This window comes from Lemur catta, chromosome 3, assembly GCF_020740605.2.
Source record: "Lemur catta isolate mLemCat1 chromosome 3, mLemCat1.pri, whole genome shotgun sequence".
NCBI lineage: Eukaryota > Metazoa > Chordata > Mammalia > Primates > Lemuridae > Lemur > Lemur catta.
Window position 1 is genome coordinate 92,732,279 of NC_059130.1, and position 14,101 is coordinate 92,746,379.

Below are 14,101 nucleotides of genomic sequence, written 5' to 3' on the forward strand. Positions count from 1 at the left end.
CTTCATTTGTCTAAGTTTGGAAGAAAACTGTATGTGTATGTGTCATAAAAAATACCAGTTGCTTTCTGATGTATTTAATTTTGGATAATATCAGGGATTTGAAGATATCGATGGATCTCAGGAAAACTGATGCTAATTGGTATTTGAAGAAATTAATGTGAACTAAATACAAAAGCTCTTGAGAGGTTGTATCTTCCTTCTCTGGGAAGACCTTTTCTACTGCTTTTGCTAGAAGTTACCTGAGTACTTGAAGCAGATTAATCTCTTCATAAGTATTTGTAGTTTTAAGTCAGTGTTTATTCAAGTTCTTCTGATGTAACTTAAGAATTCATTAGCTTCCTTCACAAAGCCTTCCAGACTCTTGTTACATTTTTCTGTTTGTGTTTTTCACGGTCATGTATTCACAGACTGCTTTTGTTTAGAACGTCTCTGAGATATGGAGAGTGGTAAGTAGTCTATAGGGAGTCTCAAAGGACAGGACTTTCTGTAAAGAGGGCTATCAGATTGGTATCAGATTCTTGCAAGCATGAGTAATTTTAGTTATCTTGTTTTTAGATCCTGGCCATGAGGTTGGATGCCTCACCTTGCTGAAAAAGAGACACTGGACCTAAATGGCGCAGCATGATTTTGTTCCTGCTTGGCTAAATTTCTCAACACCACAGTCAGCTAAGGTACTGTTCTCCATTCCTATAGTAAGTACACAAATACTAGTTTTTTTCATCCCCAGCTGGCCTGTGGCCTCAGTTTTATAGTCAGGTGCTTCTTATATATTCAACCTTGCCTGGGCATTTCAGAAATCATTTTCATAGACTTATTAGCATTCTTCTAATAGTATATAAGTATTATAAACAAACAGTCCACATCAGTGTGTATATTATTGTTACCAAGTGTACTGTTTGGTTTTTCATTTCTCATCCTAGGCTTTTCTCATTATATGGCATACTTAAGGCATCCTGTATTAGCTGCAGCACACTTTGGAAATAAAACCTGCTAACCTGTTGTGGAGGTCAAACGGGCAGAAGTGAAAGGAAAGTGGCCCTTGGGTAAACAGATCTTTGGAGTGAACACATTCACCTATGGTAGTAGATGAAGAGGAGGAAAAGAGAGAGACAGTGATTGTTCAACTACTACATGAATTTCAGATTAAATCCTAGGAATTCTACTTTACAGGCATGAATCTATTTAATGATTTCAGGGGAATTGTGTCTTGCATTAGGGGTAAAGACAAACAGAGTAACCAGTTCATATAGATTAAAGCAGACCTAGTCAAAGTACAAAAAGAACAGCCTATGTAATTAATAAGGAAACATTTGGCCGGTGAGATGGCTCACACCTGTAATCCTAGCACTCTGGGAGGCCGAGGCGGGTGGATCACTCGAGGTTAGGAGTTCGAGACCAGCCTGAGCAAGAGCATGACCCCGTCTCTACTAAAAATAGAAAGAAATTATATGGAAAACTAAAAATATATACAGAAAAAATTAGCTGGGCATGGTAGCGCATGCCTGTAGTCCCAGCTACTTGGGAGGCTGAGGCAGGAGGATCGCTTGAGCCCAGGAGTTTGAGATTGCTGTGAGCTAGGCTGATGCCATGGCACTCTAGCCTGGGCAACAGAGTGAGACTCTGTCTCAAAAAAAAAAAATAAGGAAACATTTAAGAAGGTGGTAAACTTGAAAGTGCTTCCTGTTTTGTGACTAATAGAGAAGGAATGAAATTGATACATAGTCTCAAAAATTTTTCCTATTTTTAAATGTTGATTTTTTTGGAAGATGCTCCTGGCTTCATCTAGACCCACAACCTTTTGCTCTAAACCTCATTTTGAATTACATGTGAATATCAAGATCTCATAATTTCTCATAATTAATCTGACCTAAGCAAGGTTTCGGGGTGGTAGGCCAGAGAGAGTGGGGGTATAGGAACCAGAAAAATACTTTAAAAAGTATACAGATCTTACATTTGCAAAGAATACCAACAACATGAACTAAGTAAAAAGAATTAGAAGACATTATTTCAATGTGTTCAATAAAACTACGGTAAGCAAGGGTGTATGGTTTTGGCATAAGGATAGACGTGAAAGGAATGGAACAGAATAGAGTTCAAAAATAAGCCTGTATGTGCAGTCAGTTGATTTTTGACTAAAGTGCCAAGGTAATTCAATGGGGAAGTAATAGTTTTTTGTTTTTATACAAACAGTGCTGGAACAACTGGGGATATCTATATGGGGTGGGGGAGTAAGGAACCTAAACCTTTACTTACTATCATATGTAAAAATTAACTTGAAATGGATCATAACCTAAATTAACAAGCTAAAACCATAAAACTTTTAGAAGAAAACATAGGAGAAAATCTTTGTGCCCACTGGAATGGGTAAAATAAAAAAGACTGACAGTATTAACTGTTGGCAAGGATAATGATACTTACTGGACATTATGTAAAAATGTCTGTACCCAAACCTTACAGTTTTTCTATAAGCCCTTGTCAAACATACCTGTATTTTTCATGATTTTATAGACTTTGGTCTCTATCATTTAAGAATGCCATAGGCCGGGCGCGGTGGCTCACGCCTGTAATCCTAGCATTCTGGGAGGCCGAGGCGGGTGGATTGCTCAAGGTCAGGAGTTCGAGACCAGCTTGAGCAAGAGTGAGACCCTGTCTCTACTAAAAAAAAAAAAATAGAAATTATCTGGCCAACTACAATATATATATAGAAAAAAATTAGCCGGGCATGGTGGCGCATGTCTGTAGTCCCAGCTACTCGGGAGGCTGAGGCAGTAGGATTGCTTAAGCCCAGGAGTTTGAGGTTGCTGTGAGCTAGGCTGACACCACGGCACTCACTCTAGCCCGGGCAACAGAGCGAGACTCTGTCTCAAAAAAATAAATAAATAAAAAAAATAAGAATGCCATAGAATAAACTTTTTTGGAATAGGAAAGGATATTATAGTTCATCTATAATAATGTTTCTCAAACTGCTTCCTTTTAGTCTTGTTACTATAGAGACTTACTCTTTCTGCCTGATCTCTTTCAATGTGTGTAAATGAGTAAAATGGGGATGATACCAAAATTGTAGTATTGTTATAGGTATTTTAAGTAACGTTTGGAAATAAATGTTTTATAAAACTATAAAAACTGGGCTGGGTGCAATGGCTCACACCTATAATCCTATAATCCTAGCACTCAGAGAGGCTGAGGTGGGAGGATCACTTGAGACCAGGAGTTCTGAGACCAGCCTGAGCAAGAGTGAGACCCCATGTCTACAAAAAATAGAAAAATCAGCTGGGCGTGGTGGTACACACCTGTAGTCCAAGATATTCAAGAAGCTGCAGCCCCAAAGAGTATAGTCTACCAGGGTGATATGTAAACCATTGTTTTCTCTCTAATTCCAGAATAATTTACAGAAATAGTAAAACTGTTTAGATTTCCTTTATTTTTGGGGGGCTCAAGCAATCCTCCTGCCTCAGCCTCCCAAGTAGATACTACAGGTGCGCACCACCACACCTGGCACAAGATTTTTTTTTTTTTTTTTTTTTTTGAGACAGAGTGTCGCTCTGTTGCCCGGGCTACAGTGAGTGCCGTGGTGTCAGCCTAGCTCACAGCAACCTCAGACTCCTGGGCTTAAGCGATCCTACTGCCTCACCCTCCCGAGTAGCTGGGACTACAGGCATGCGCCACCTTGCCCAGCTAATTTTTTCTATATATTAGTTGGCCAGATAATTTCTTCCTAGTTTTAGTAGAGACGGCGTCTTGCTGTTGCTCAGGCTGGTCTTGAACTCCTGACCTTGAGGGATCCACCCGCCTCGGCCTCCCAGAGTGCTAGAATTACAGGCGTGAGCCACCGCACCTGGCCAAAGTTAATAATTTTAAGTGTAAAGTTTTGGGGCTTATTCTTTGTAGATATTTACAGGGGTTTTGTTTTGTTTTTTTCCCTCCCTTTCCTGTCATGTAAACAATTGAAGTGGCTGCCTTTTCTTCCCTTCTGGCATAAAGGAAATGAATTCATAATTGAACGTGCAACCTAAGACTTGTCTAAATTAATGCAAAGTCCTATGGTACCCTTACGGTCAATATGCTCATAATGGGGGCTTCTATCACCATTATTACTTGTTCTTTGAAAAGCCTGATGCAAAACCTCTTAAGTTATTCATAGGGACTAATATCTATTTATCTGTTTGCCTCTCTATATTTTGTCATCTTAGTCACCTACTGCAACCTTTGAGAAACACGGAGAGCACCTACCCCGAGGAGAAGGTAGATTTGGAGTAAGCCGTCGTCGACATAATTCCTCTGATGGCTTTTTTAACAATGGACCCCTACGAACTACAGGAGGTGAGCCATGTCCAACTTTTATGACTATATTGAAGCTACTCAGTTAGGGCAGGCCCAGGCTGAGGGTGTATGTCCATAATCTTGAAATAGGATCTTTTGTGAATATATTTCTCAATTAGATCCTCTAGTAGTCATTATCCAACTACGTTGGCTTTCTAGGCTTACCGTTTTTATGTTTTCATGCATCATTTATTCAGTTGAAGAACTCATTTAGAAATTACCTTACAAAGAAAAGATACATTTTGTGATTTCTTTGTGTAGAATTTTTATTGAAAAAGTCTCCTTGAAGGCCTTTTGGCAATCCCATAAACCAGATCAGGAAACATATGGCCCAATTGTTTCTAAATTTGCAGGAAGCAAACAATCTAATGTGTTACCTTTCCTTACTATTCTAGATTCCTGGCATCAGCCCTCCCTGTTCCGCCATGATTCTGTGGACTCTGGTGTCTCTAAGGGAGCATATGCTGGAATCACAGGGAACCCATCTTGTTGGTATGGCTCTTCCCGAGGTCACGATGTTATAAGCCAGCGTAGTGGAGGTGGCACAGGGAACCATCGCCATTGGAATGGCAGCTTCCACTCGCGGAAAGGCTGTTCCTTTCAGGAAAGGCCACCTACAGAGATTAGGGAAGAAAAGAAAGAAGACAAGGTGGAAAAGTTGCAGTTTGAAGAAGAAGACTTTGTAAGTATCAGCCGTTAGGTGGCCTGGTTAAACCCCAATAAAAAAATGTCTTAAATATGAGACCTTGTTAGTAATAAGAACATTTCAGAAATTACAGAAAAGGCAGTCCCTAAATTTAGGATTTTATTGTTTACAGAGGACAGGAGTTAAATGATTAGTTTGAAAGTAATAACCAAAATTCCTGTGTAACTTTTTTTTTTCTGAGACAGAGTCTCAGTCTGTTGCCTAGGCTAGAGTGCAGTGGTATCATCCTAGCTCACTGCAGCCTCAAACTCCTGGGCTCAAGGGGTCCTTCTGCCTCAGCCTCCTGAGTAGGTGGGACTACAGGGACACACCACAATGCCTGGCTAATTTTTCTATTTTTTGTATATGGATATGTTGCTCAGGCTGGTCTCGAACTCCTTGGCCTCAAGCAATCCTCCCAAAGTGCTGGGATTACAGATGTGAGCAACTGCACCTGGCCTCATGTTAAATTGCCTTTTACTGAACTATCGTAAGACAGTTTTTTCCCGTCTTGATTTTGTTCTCTATTATATAAAATAATTGTGATAAGTATGAACATGCAATTGAGAGTATTTTAGCTGTCACCTATATGTTCATTATAACTTTCTACAGTTGTGTGTTGAATTACATGCCCATGACTTTTTGCCTCTAAATCAAAGGTAGAGTTTTTAGAGTACCTTTTTTTGAAATTTTAGTACTTCAGTCAACAAAATATTATCATTTTAACATAAAATCAGTTCTTTCAGTTATTAATGAGATAATTTATATTTTTATACTAGCTCTTTAAAATTCTGTGTGTATTCTGTATAACATCAATATAGACTATGCACATTCTGAGTGCTCAGCAAGCACAGGTGGCTGATGACTACTGTATGGGATAGTACAGCTCTAGTTATTTTTAATTTGTACATTAGATTAATCTGTTATAGTCATTTCAACATGTTAACAAAGTCAACTAAAGAGGAGTCAAATTTAGGCAGTACTCCCTTTATCTCCAAGTCTAGGAAATGTCCTGGGGTCCTTGATTTAAATTATGTGTTAATGTGAATTCCTACCCCCAGGAAACTTTATCCTTGGAAAGCTCTGTACTGCCTTTACATATTGAATATTTGTCCAGAATGTTTTAGATATCCAATAGTTCAGAAATTACTATAACACCAAATTGTAATTTTCATTATTTATACAAAAGCAAATCCAACAAAGACCAGTGGGAATGATTTAAAAACATAATCTGTGTTGCTCATCATAGTAAAGGAATTGATGAAATTCCTATCAAACCAGCAACAGAAGCATTAGAAAGAAAATTACAGTATATTCTTATTATAAAACAAATTTCTTTTTATACTTTTGTTCCATATAATTAAATAAATCCACAGTGGTTATAACAATTTGTATCTGACATGAAATGTTTAAAGTATGTTACATAGGAAACAAATGTATTTGGATCTGGATCCCCAGTAGTTTTGGTTTCTAATGCATTTTGGTAAAAAGAGAAGATTATAGCAAATAAATAGTGTGGGGTAAAACAAAAGTATGTTAAGGTACCTTTTTAAACTACATGCTATACTACTGATTGGCATAGTTTGATTAGAAGCTCCATTATCACTCCTGTGGCATTCCCAGTGGGGAATCTTGCATGTTTGACTTTATTTTTTTTCTCTTCTGTCACCCAGGCTAGAGTGCAGTAGCATAATCATAGCCCCAGTGTAACCTGGAATTCCTGGGCTCAAGCAATCCTCCCGCCTTGGCCTCCCAGAGTGCTAGGTTTAGAGGCGTGAGCCATAGCACCCAGCCCATAGCTTTTGAAATCTCCCCAAATTCTGAGATAAACGCAGAGCTCCCTTTAATTATTGGAAGCAATATTAGGATGTTTACTCTTAACACTTATATTCAGCATTATATTGGCATTTGCAAGTGACATGAAAATCCTAAGGACTCCATAGAGAACTATATATGAAATTCCAAAACAGGCAAATTATCTGTGGTAGGAAAGAAAATCAGAATAATTGGTTGCCTGTGCAGGGTGGGAATTGACTGGGAAAGGGTGTGAAGGGAACTTTCTGGTTGATAGAAATGGTTTTTATCTTCAGAGAAGTTGGGCAGGTATAAGCATTTTCAAAACTCATGGAATTAGGTGTATTTGGTACTTGTGCATTTCACTGTATGTAAATTTTAGTTTATAGGAAAAAAGATTAAAATCACCAGTAGTGAGACAAATAGCTATCATAATCCTCCCAATTTGATGCACTGAGAAGGATGCATCTCACCTCTGTGATATTCCTTCCAGAAAAAATGGATAGCCTGGATCTAATCATGAAAAAACATCAGACAAACCCAAATTGAGGATTCTACAAAAGAATTACAAAAGAACTAGCCTGTGGTTTTCACAAATGAAAAGAAGAAAAAAGATACACAGAAAAAAAAAGAAGAAAAAAAAGATACAGATTAAAGAACTAGAGATATGACAACTAAAGGCAATATATAAACCTAGGTTAATTACGGGGTGAGGGAAAAACAATTTTGTAAAAAAGTTCTATTGTAGACATCAGTGGGACAATTTGAATAAGGTTGGTAGATTAGATAATAGTATGTATAGACGTTAATTTCCTTATTTTTATAATTATTCTGTGATTATGTAACAGAGTGTCCTTTTAAGGAAATAATATAATGAAATATTTAAGGGTAAATGGCATTGAGTCCTATAACTTTCAGATGGTTTAGGAAAAATATACTTGGAGAGAATAATGAAGCAACAGTGGTAAAATGTTAACTTTTGAGTACCAACATAACCACAATTAGAAAATTTCACACCTGAACTTATGTAATGGGTCACAGTCTAAACTGTTTAATGCACAAAATTATTTAAAATATTGTATAGGATTACCTTCAGGCTATGGATATGTGATGTTTATGAAACCAAAATGAATTTCATGTTTAAACTTGGGTCCTGTACCCAAGGTATCTCATTATGTATGTGCAAATATTCCAAGGGATACTCAACTTGCATGGCAATCTAGATGAAGATTATACAGGAATTCTTTGTATTATTGTTATAACTCTTTTGTAAGTCTGAAATTATTTCAAAATAATGTTAATTTTAAGACAAAGTAAGTAGAATTGAGGAACCAGAAAAGTCCACAGATACCATCTATATCAAAGCAAAGTGAGATTTCCCAACAAACCACTAAAGCCGATGGGGACAAACCACCAAAATCTGAGAGGCCTGGGTAATATTAGCATTTGTACAAGGGGAATTGAAGGGAAGCAACAGGGTACCTGACAGTCTGAAGAACGCCAACAGAGCCAAGAGATATTCTGGAAGGATTGGAGGGCATATTTGAGAAGAGCAGCTATAAATTGGGAGTGGTTTTCCATAATCCAATAACTGGTAAATACGGGCATTCTGGAATAAGATGTGAAGGATGTGTTTGGACCAGTCAGGAGCTCAAACCACATAGTAGTTTGAATAGGGAAAGTTAATAGAAAGAATTACTAGCTATAGCAGGATAGGGGTAATGAAAGATTGGATAATAAGAGGCAAAGAGAACCTTAAAGAATATAGAAATGGCACATATAAAGAGCAGCCACTACCCTTAGGGCTAAGGTAAAGGATGCCCAAGGGTAAATCCCCCATTCTCCAACCACCAACCCAGGACTGAGATCCAGATCTTGTAAAAAAGTAGCTCACTGAATGGCTGTGGCTTACTGAATGACAGAGCAATTGCTGAGGTGCTTCTCCATGGGGAGCATGCTGGAAAGCTGTTCATGAGAAGTGTCATTCTGCTACAAAACTACTCACATGGGGTGCTGAGGGAAGCTGCTGCCCTCAGAGCTTACTTGAACTTCATAATCTGGCTTTGAGGAACTGGGTGCTGCGGGAGCCTTCTGAGTAAGCACACTGGAACAGGAAGCAAAGTTATTTTCATTGCTCTCCAGTGGCAAAAGTTAACATGCCAGCTGTCAGAGGAAAAAACTTAAAGTGCCCAGATACATTTACACAGAGAAGGCAGAAAGGATAACTTTGTAACTAAGAAGCAATAAATTAATAACCAGCACAGGGTTCTATCATTGTTCATACTAAGCAGCCAGTATTCTCTTACAGAACAAAGCCTCTCACTGAGAACAAACTGTTGGAAATAATAATGCAGATTGAGAGACAGAGACAAAGGGAAGGTTCAGATAAAAGGAGGCCAGGCATGGTGGTTTATGCCTGTAATCCCAGCACTTTGGAAGGCTGAGGCAGGAGGATTGCTTGAGGCCAGGAGTTCAAGAACAACCCGGGCAACATGACAAGACCCCCGTCTCTACAAAAAAAAAGAGGAAAAAAATAAACCACTAGGTACTGTGCTAAATGAGCGACATAGATTATCTAGGTGAATTATTAATATTATTCCCATTTTGCAGGTGAGAAGTGTAAGGTTTAACGGTGTTAAAATTTGCCCCGGGTCACAGAAAATTATGGGTTTAACTCAGGAAGTTGACTACAGAGCCCCAGTTTATTTGGGGAGGGGGGAGACCGAGGTGAGAGGATACTTGAACCCAGGAGTTTGAGACCAGCCTGGTCAGTATAGCAACACCCCATCTCTACCAAAGAAAAAAAAGTTAGGGTATGGTGGCTACTCCAGAGACTGAGGTGGGAGGATTGCTAAGCCCAGGAGTTTGAGATTGCAGTGAGCTATGATGATGCCACTGCGCTCCAGCCTGGGCAACAGAGTGAGACCCTATCTCCAAAAAAAAAAAAAAAAAAAAAAGGCGGGAATGGAGGGGTGGAGAGGGTGGTGGAAAGCAGTGAGGATGTTAAAGAAGTAATGAGTCACATTTTCAAAAGCATCACATATAAATCAACAACAAAAGGTCAAATTACTTTCTACCTTATAAGGAAAAACAATAAGGAGCAGATGAATATCCCAATAGATAATGCAAAGTACACCTGTATACATGTCCATAAAACAGGTAAGAACTATTACATACTGTGTTAAATCTTAATGATATTAAGAAAATGGTAAAAAAAAGAAAAAGAAAAACCCATAATCTAGAAAAACTCAAAATATGGTTCTAGAACCCTAAAAAGAAGTAGTAATAAAAGATTTCAGAAAAGTGAAAATTAAACAAGAAGGAACACAAGAGAATAAACACTAACATTTTTCAAGAATTAGAAGACAGGAAAGGAAAACTTATTTGATCAAGGACAATATTGATAAAAGGTAAAAGTGAGGGAAAATGATGTAGAAGTTTGTCAAAAAAGATCTAGTGTATAGGTGTTATAGGATCCCTCCCAAAAGAAAACCAAAACAAAGGAAATGGCTTATTTATCTTTCCTATTAACAAAAAAAGGAATGGCTTAAATATTGAAAATTATAATTTAAGAAACTTTTTGTGAAATACAATAAGATTTGAATTTATAAATTGAACAGCCAAGATGTAGTCTTATAAAATACTAGGCTTGAACATAAAAGAAAAATACACCCAGGCATGGTGACATGTGTGCCTGTAGTCCCAGCTACTCAGGAGACTGAGCCAGGAGGATTGCTTGAGCCCAGGAGTTTGAGGTTGCAGTGAACTATGATGATGCCACTGTACTGTATGTAGCCCACGGGACAGAGTGAGACCTGGTCTCAAAAAAAAAAAAGAAAAAATATCCTTTGGGCATATTCACTTGTTAAGAGAAAGAAAACCAGACTGTGACAGGAAAGATTTATAACAGAAGTAAATGGAATAATAATTACAGTATTCAAGGAAAGAAAATGTGAGCCAAAGATTTTATACTCTGTGAAGCTTATCTTCAGTTATAAAGGTCGTGACAAACATCAGTGTATAAGAACTCAGAATATTGTTCCCAAGACTTTTCCTAAGAACTACTATAGAACAGGCTTCTGACAAATAACTAGAAACATAACAAAAGGAATAGTGGTAAATAATAAATACATGGTTAATTGTAGAACTAAGACTAAATGAGGGTTAATAAGAGAGTATGATGTGTAATAGCTATGTGGTCTTACAATCTAGATATGGTGTAACTAATGGGAAGACAGGGAAAACATGTCAAAAATAGTATTTTAGTAATTGGTGAAATACATTGCTATTCTGAAACTGGTGTGTAATATGGGATAAAGTGATTGAATGGGATTATTTATTCTATCCTTTGTGTCCTTGAGAATCAGGATTCTGTGTAGATAAAAGGAAATAATAATATAGATGTTTAGTTAAAACCCCAAGGTACTCAGTTTGAATTGGAAATATCAGTAAGAGGTTACGGGGCAGGGGAAAAGATATTTCTAGGCTCTGTCTAATGAACAACGTCATAGCGATGAGCAGCCCTACTGCCACATTGTGGTCTTGAAATAGTGTATCGGGACAGGATTTTTATAAGAAGAGCTTGGAGTATTTTTTTCATACTAGATAACAAAGAAGCAATTGAAGACTACTAGGGTTATATCAAAAAGATTTAGAAACCAAATTGAAGAGGGTTCCATAGGCCAAAACATGGAACAGTTTCATGCATCAATTAAAGATAATAACTGCAAGCATTTGAATCACATCAAATACGAGGAGGTCCTTGAGTTCATAATGTTACCTGCCTCATCTCAGGAACAAGCATGTAACCTGTCTTTTCCATATGAGCTGTATCACTGAATCACCAAATAATAAATGACTGGAAGTTCCTTTTTAGGGAAGTATGCTAGCTTATAAAGTAGGAATTACAAAATTAGAAGATCATTGTTTTGCATCTTATATTGAGTCAAGTGTTTTAGGCTATGAGTATCAGCGTCTACCATAATCACAAAAAGATGCACACCCAGATATTATGTGTCTCCTAACGGTAGAACACAAAACCACCAAGACATTGCCTTGCGATAATTTAAAGAAAGGATCCTATAACCTCTAGAACATAACCTCTTGAACCAGCTATCAATTTATGGGAAATACAGAGGTATGTGATTTTTTTAAAAAACTAGTAGGTTAAAAGTTAAGAGATGTTTTTTGGATATAAAACTGTAGCATTGAGTTATACACACTTGGATAGTAAAAGAAAAGTAATGTGGTGATCATCGTAAGTCAGGATAGTGGTTATTTTTAGAAGGGAGGGAGAGATTTAAAAAATTTTAAAAGTACATTTTTAATACTCAGTTGAAAGAGATCAAAGATACTGTATAAATAGCGACAGTATCTCTGAGAACTGTAGTTAGAATGTGACTAAGAGCACATGCCAAAATAAAACAAGAAAACAACCACAGCTTTTATCCGTGAGAGCGCCTCCTGCCTATACTATTCCATCTAGAGGAATGTATGTATTGTTCCTTCATATTCTGCCACTGATTTGTCCATTTATATAGTGAGTGAGTGGTTTGATTTGTATTTGTGCATGTTCTCCTATTATAGAGGTTCTTACCTTGACTGGTTGAAAATATATAACCTTCTGGGGCTCTGCCCCTGAAGATTCTGATTCAGAGGCTCTGTAGTATAGTCTGGGTGTCTTTGTATTGTTTGTTTCCCCACCGTGTTCCCAGATGGTGAAGTTTGGGTTTAGACGGCAGTGTTATGCTCATGCCCCGTATACAGTTAGTTATTAAGTCCAGTCTGTTGTTCTTCACTCTTCTCCATATTTTCCCTCATCTCTTTCTCTACTCATGTTGCATTCATTGCCCTTCTGAACTATGGAATTGATCCCCTAATGGTCTCTTAGTTGATGTTTGAACCCCTTAGATCCATCCTTCAAGCTACTACAAGAGTAACTTATAAATTGATGATTGAGCTGTGTTAACTCTGTATGAAAGATGGATCCCCATTACCTGCAGAATAAAATTTTATCTCCCTAAAAGATCCACCACAGGCTGGCTCTTGCCTATTTTGTCAAATATCTCTTTTCCCTCAGAATGGTCCCCTTCCTCCCTAGCTGAACTATTTGCAGATTGGTAAATATTCTTTTTCGTACTTTCCTGTCTTTGTGTTCATTGAGCTTTCTGTTCTTGGGATCACCCATTTTCCAGCTTTGAAATTCATCTTTAAGGACTTTTGTTTGTTATCACCTGTAACAAAACCTTTTATGATGGCAATTCTCTTTCAAGTGCAATTCCTCTCTGAATAGTACTCCTTCTTCCCTAATGTGAATTTTTAATCTTAGTACTTGTAACCTTTTATTGTACTTGTCTACAAGTTTATCTTTGTAATAAAACTGTGATCCTTGTGAGGACAGGGACTCTTCTTAATTATCTGAATTGCCTTTGTATTCCTAGCACAGTCCCTGGCACGTGGTCTGCCTCTGCACTAAAGCAGTCTTAGAAATGCAGTGAATCCTGCACATTTCACTGACCAGATTGTCCTTAACTCTGAGGAAAGTTTAATGAACTGAGAAAGTGGATTACTTTCTCAGCTCATTCAACTTTCTGTGCCTCCATATTTGGCGTACATATCCTATAGGAAAGTGGGAACTTGCACATTTAGTCCGTGCATTTAAAAAATAAGTGCCTCTTATGTCAAAGGAAATGGAACTCAAGAGAGCCTAAAATTAACATAATACCTATTGATTTTGTATTTCAGTATCTTCTATTTATTATAATTCTGAATACAGTGTTAAATTATTAAGTGCTGCTAATATGTAATTATTTGATAGATTCCATGTGAAAAGTGCCAAAATGATCACCTTTCTGTATCAACCAACCATTCATATCCCTTTTTTCCTAGCCTTCTTTGAATCCAGAAGCTGGCAAACAGAATCAGCCATGCAGACCTTTTGGGACCCCTTCTGGAGTGTGGGGTAGGTATATTTTGCTGTTTTTAAAGGTACAACTTTAAAATTTTTCTTAGCAGGGAGAGGAGCAAAAATTCTTTATTTCTTTTTTGTTTCTTTATCTCTTGTTTCTCATCTCATCCATTTGCCCGTGCTAACTTCTATTCTTCAGTAATCTAAGTGTCTACAACTATAGCAGGTTACTCTGTCCCCCAAAATACTATTGAAAGTAATCGTGGCAGTAGAGTTAGAATACAGACAACTGAGAGCTGTAGAACCCTGAATTTGGAATCAGACTTTAAGTAAAGGGAGAATAATGTAAAGTTCATAAGAAGTAATCTTTAATTAGCATTGCTAATATACGTATA

The 14,101-nt window shown here is 37.5% G+C and overlaps 1 protein-coding gene across 3 annotated transcripts in view; it reads left to right on the plus strand.

Annotated features, from left to right (window-relative positions):
* Positions 1 to 14,101, plus strand: part of GPBP1L1 (GC-rich promoter binding protein 1 like 1) — a 53,245-nt gene that overhangs the window by 24,741 nt on the left and 14,403 nt on the right. For all 3 annotated transcript variants that reach the window (XM_045545534.1, XM_045545533.1, XM_045545535.1), the window contains exons 3-6: positions 556 to 671; positions 4,191 to 4,320; positions 4,716 to 5,002; positions 13,688 to 13,760. In XM_045545534.1, coding sequence (XP_045401490.1) covers positions 612 to 671; positions 4,191 to 4,320; positions 4,716 to 5,002; positions 13,688 to 13,760 — 550 coding nt within the window. In that variant the 5' untranslated portion in view covers positions 556 to 611. The remainder of the gene's footprint in view (positions 1 to 555; positions 672 to 4,190; positions 4,321 to 4,715; positions 5,003 to 13,687; positions 13,761 to 14,101) is intronic.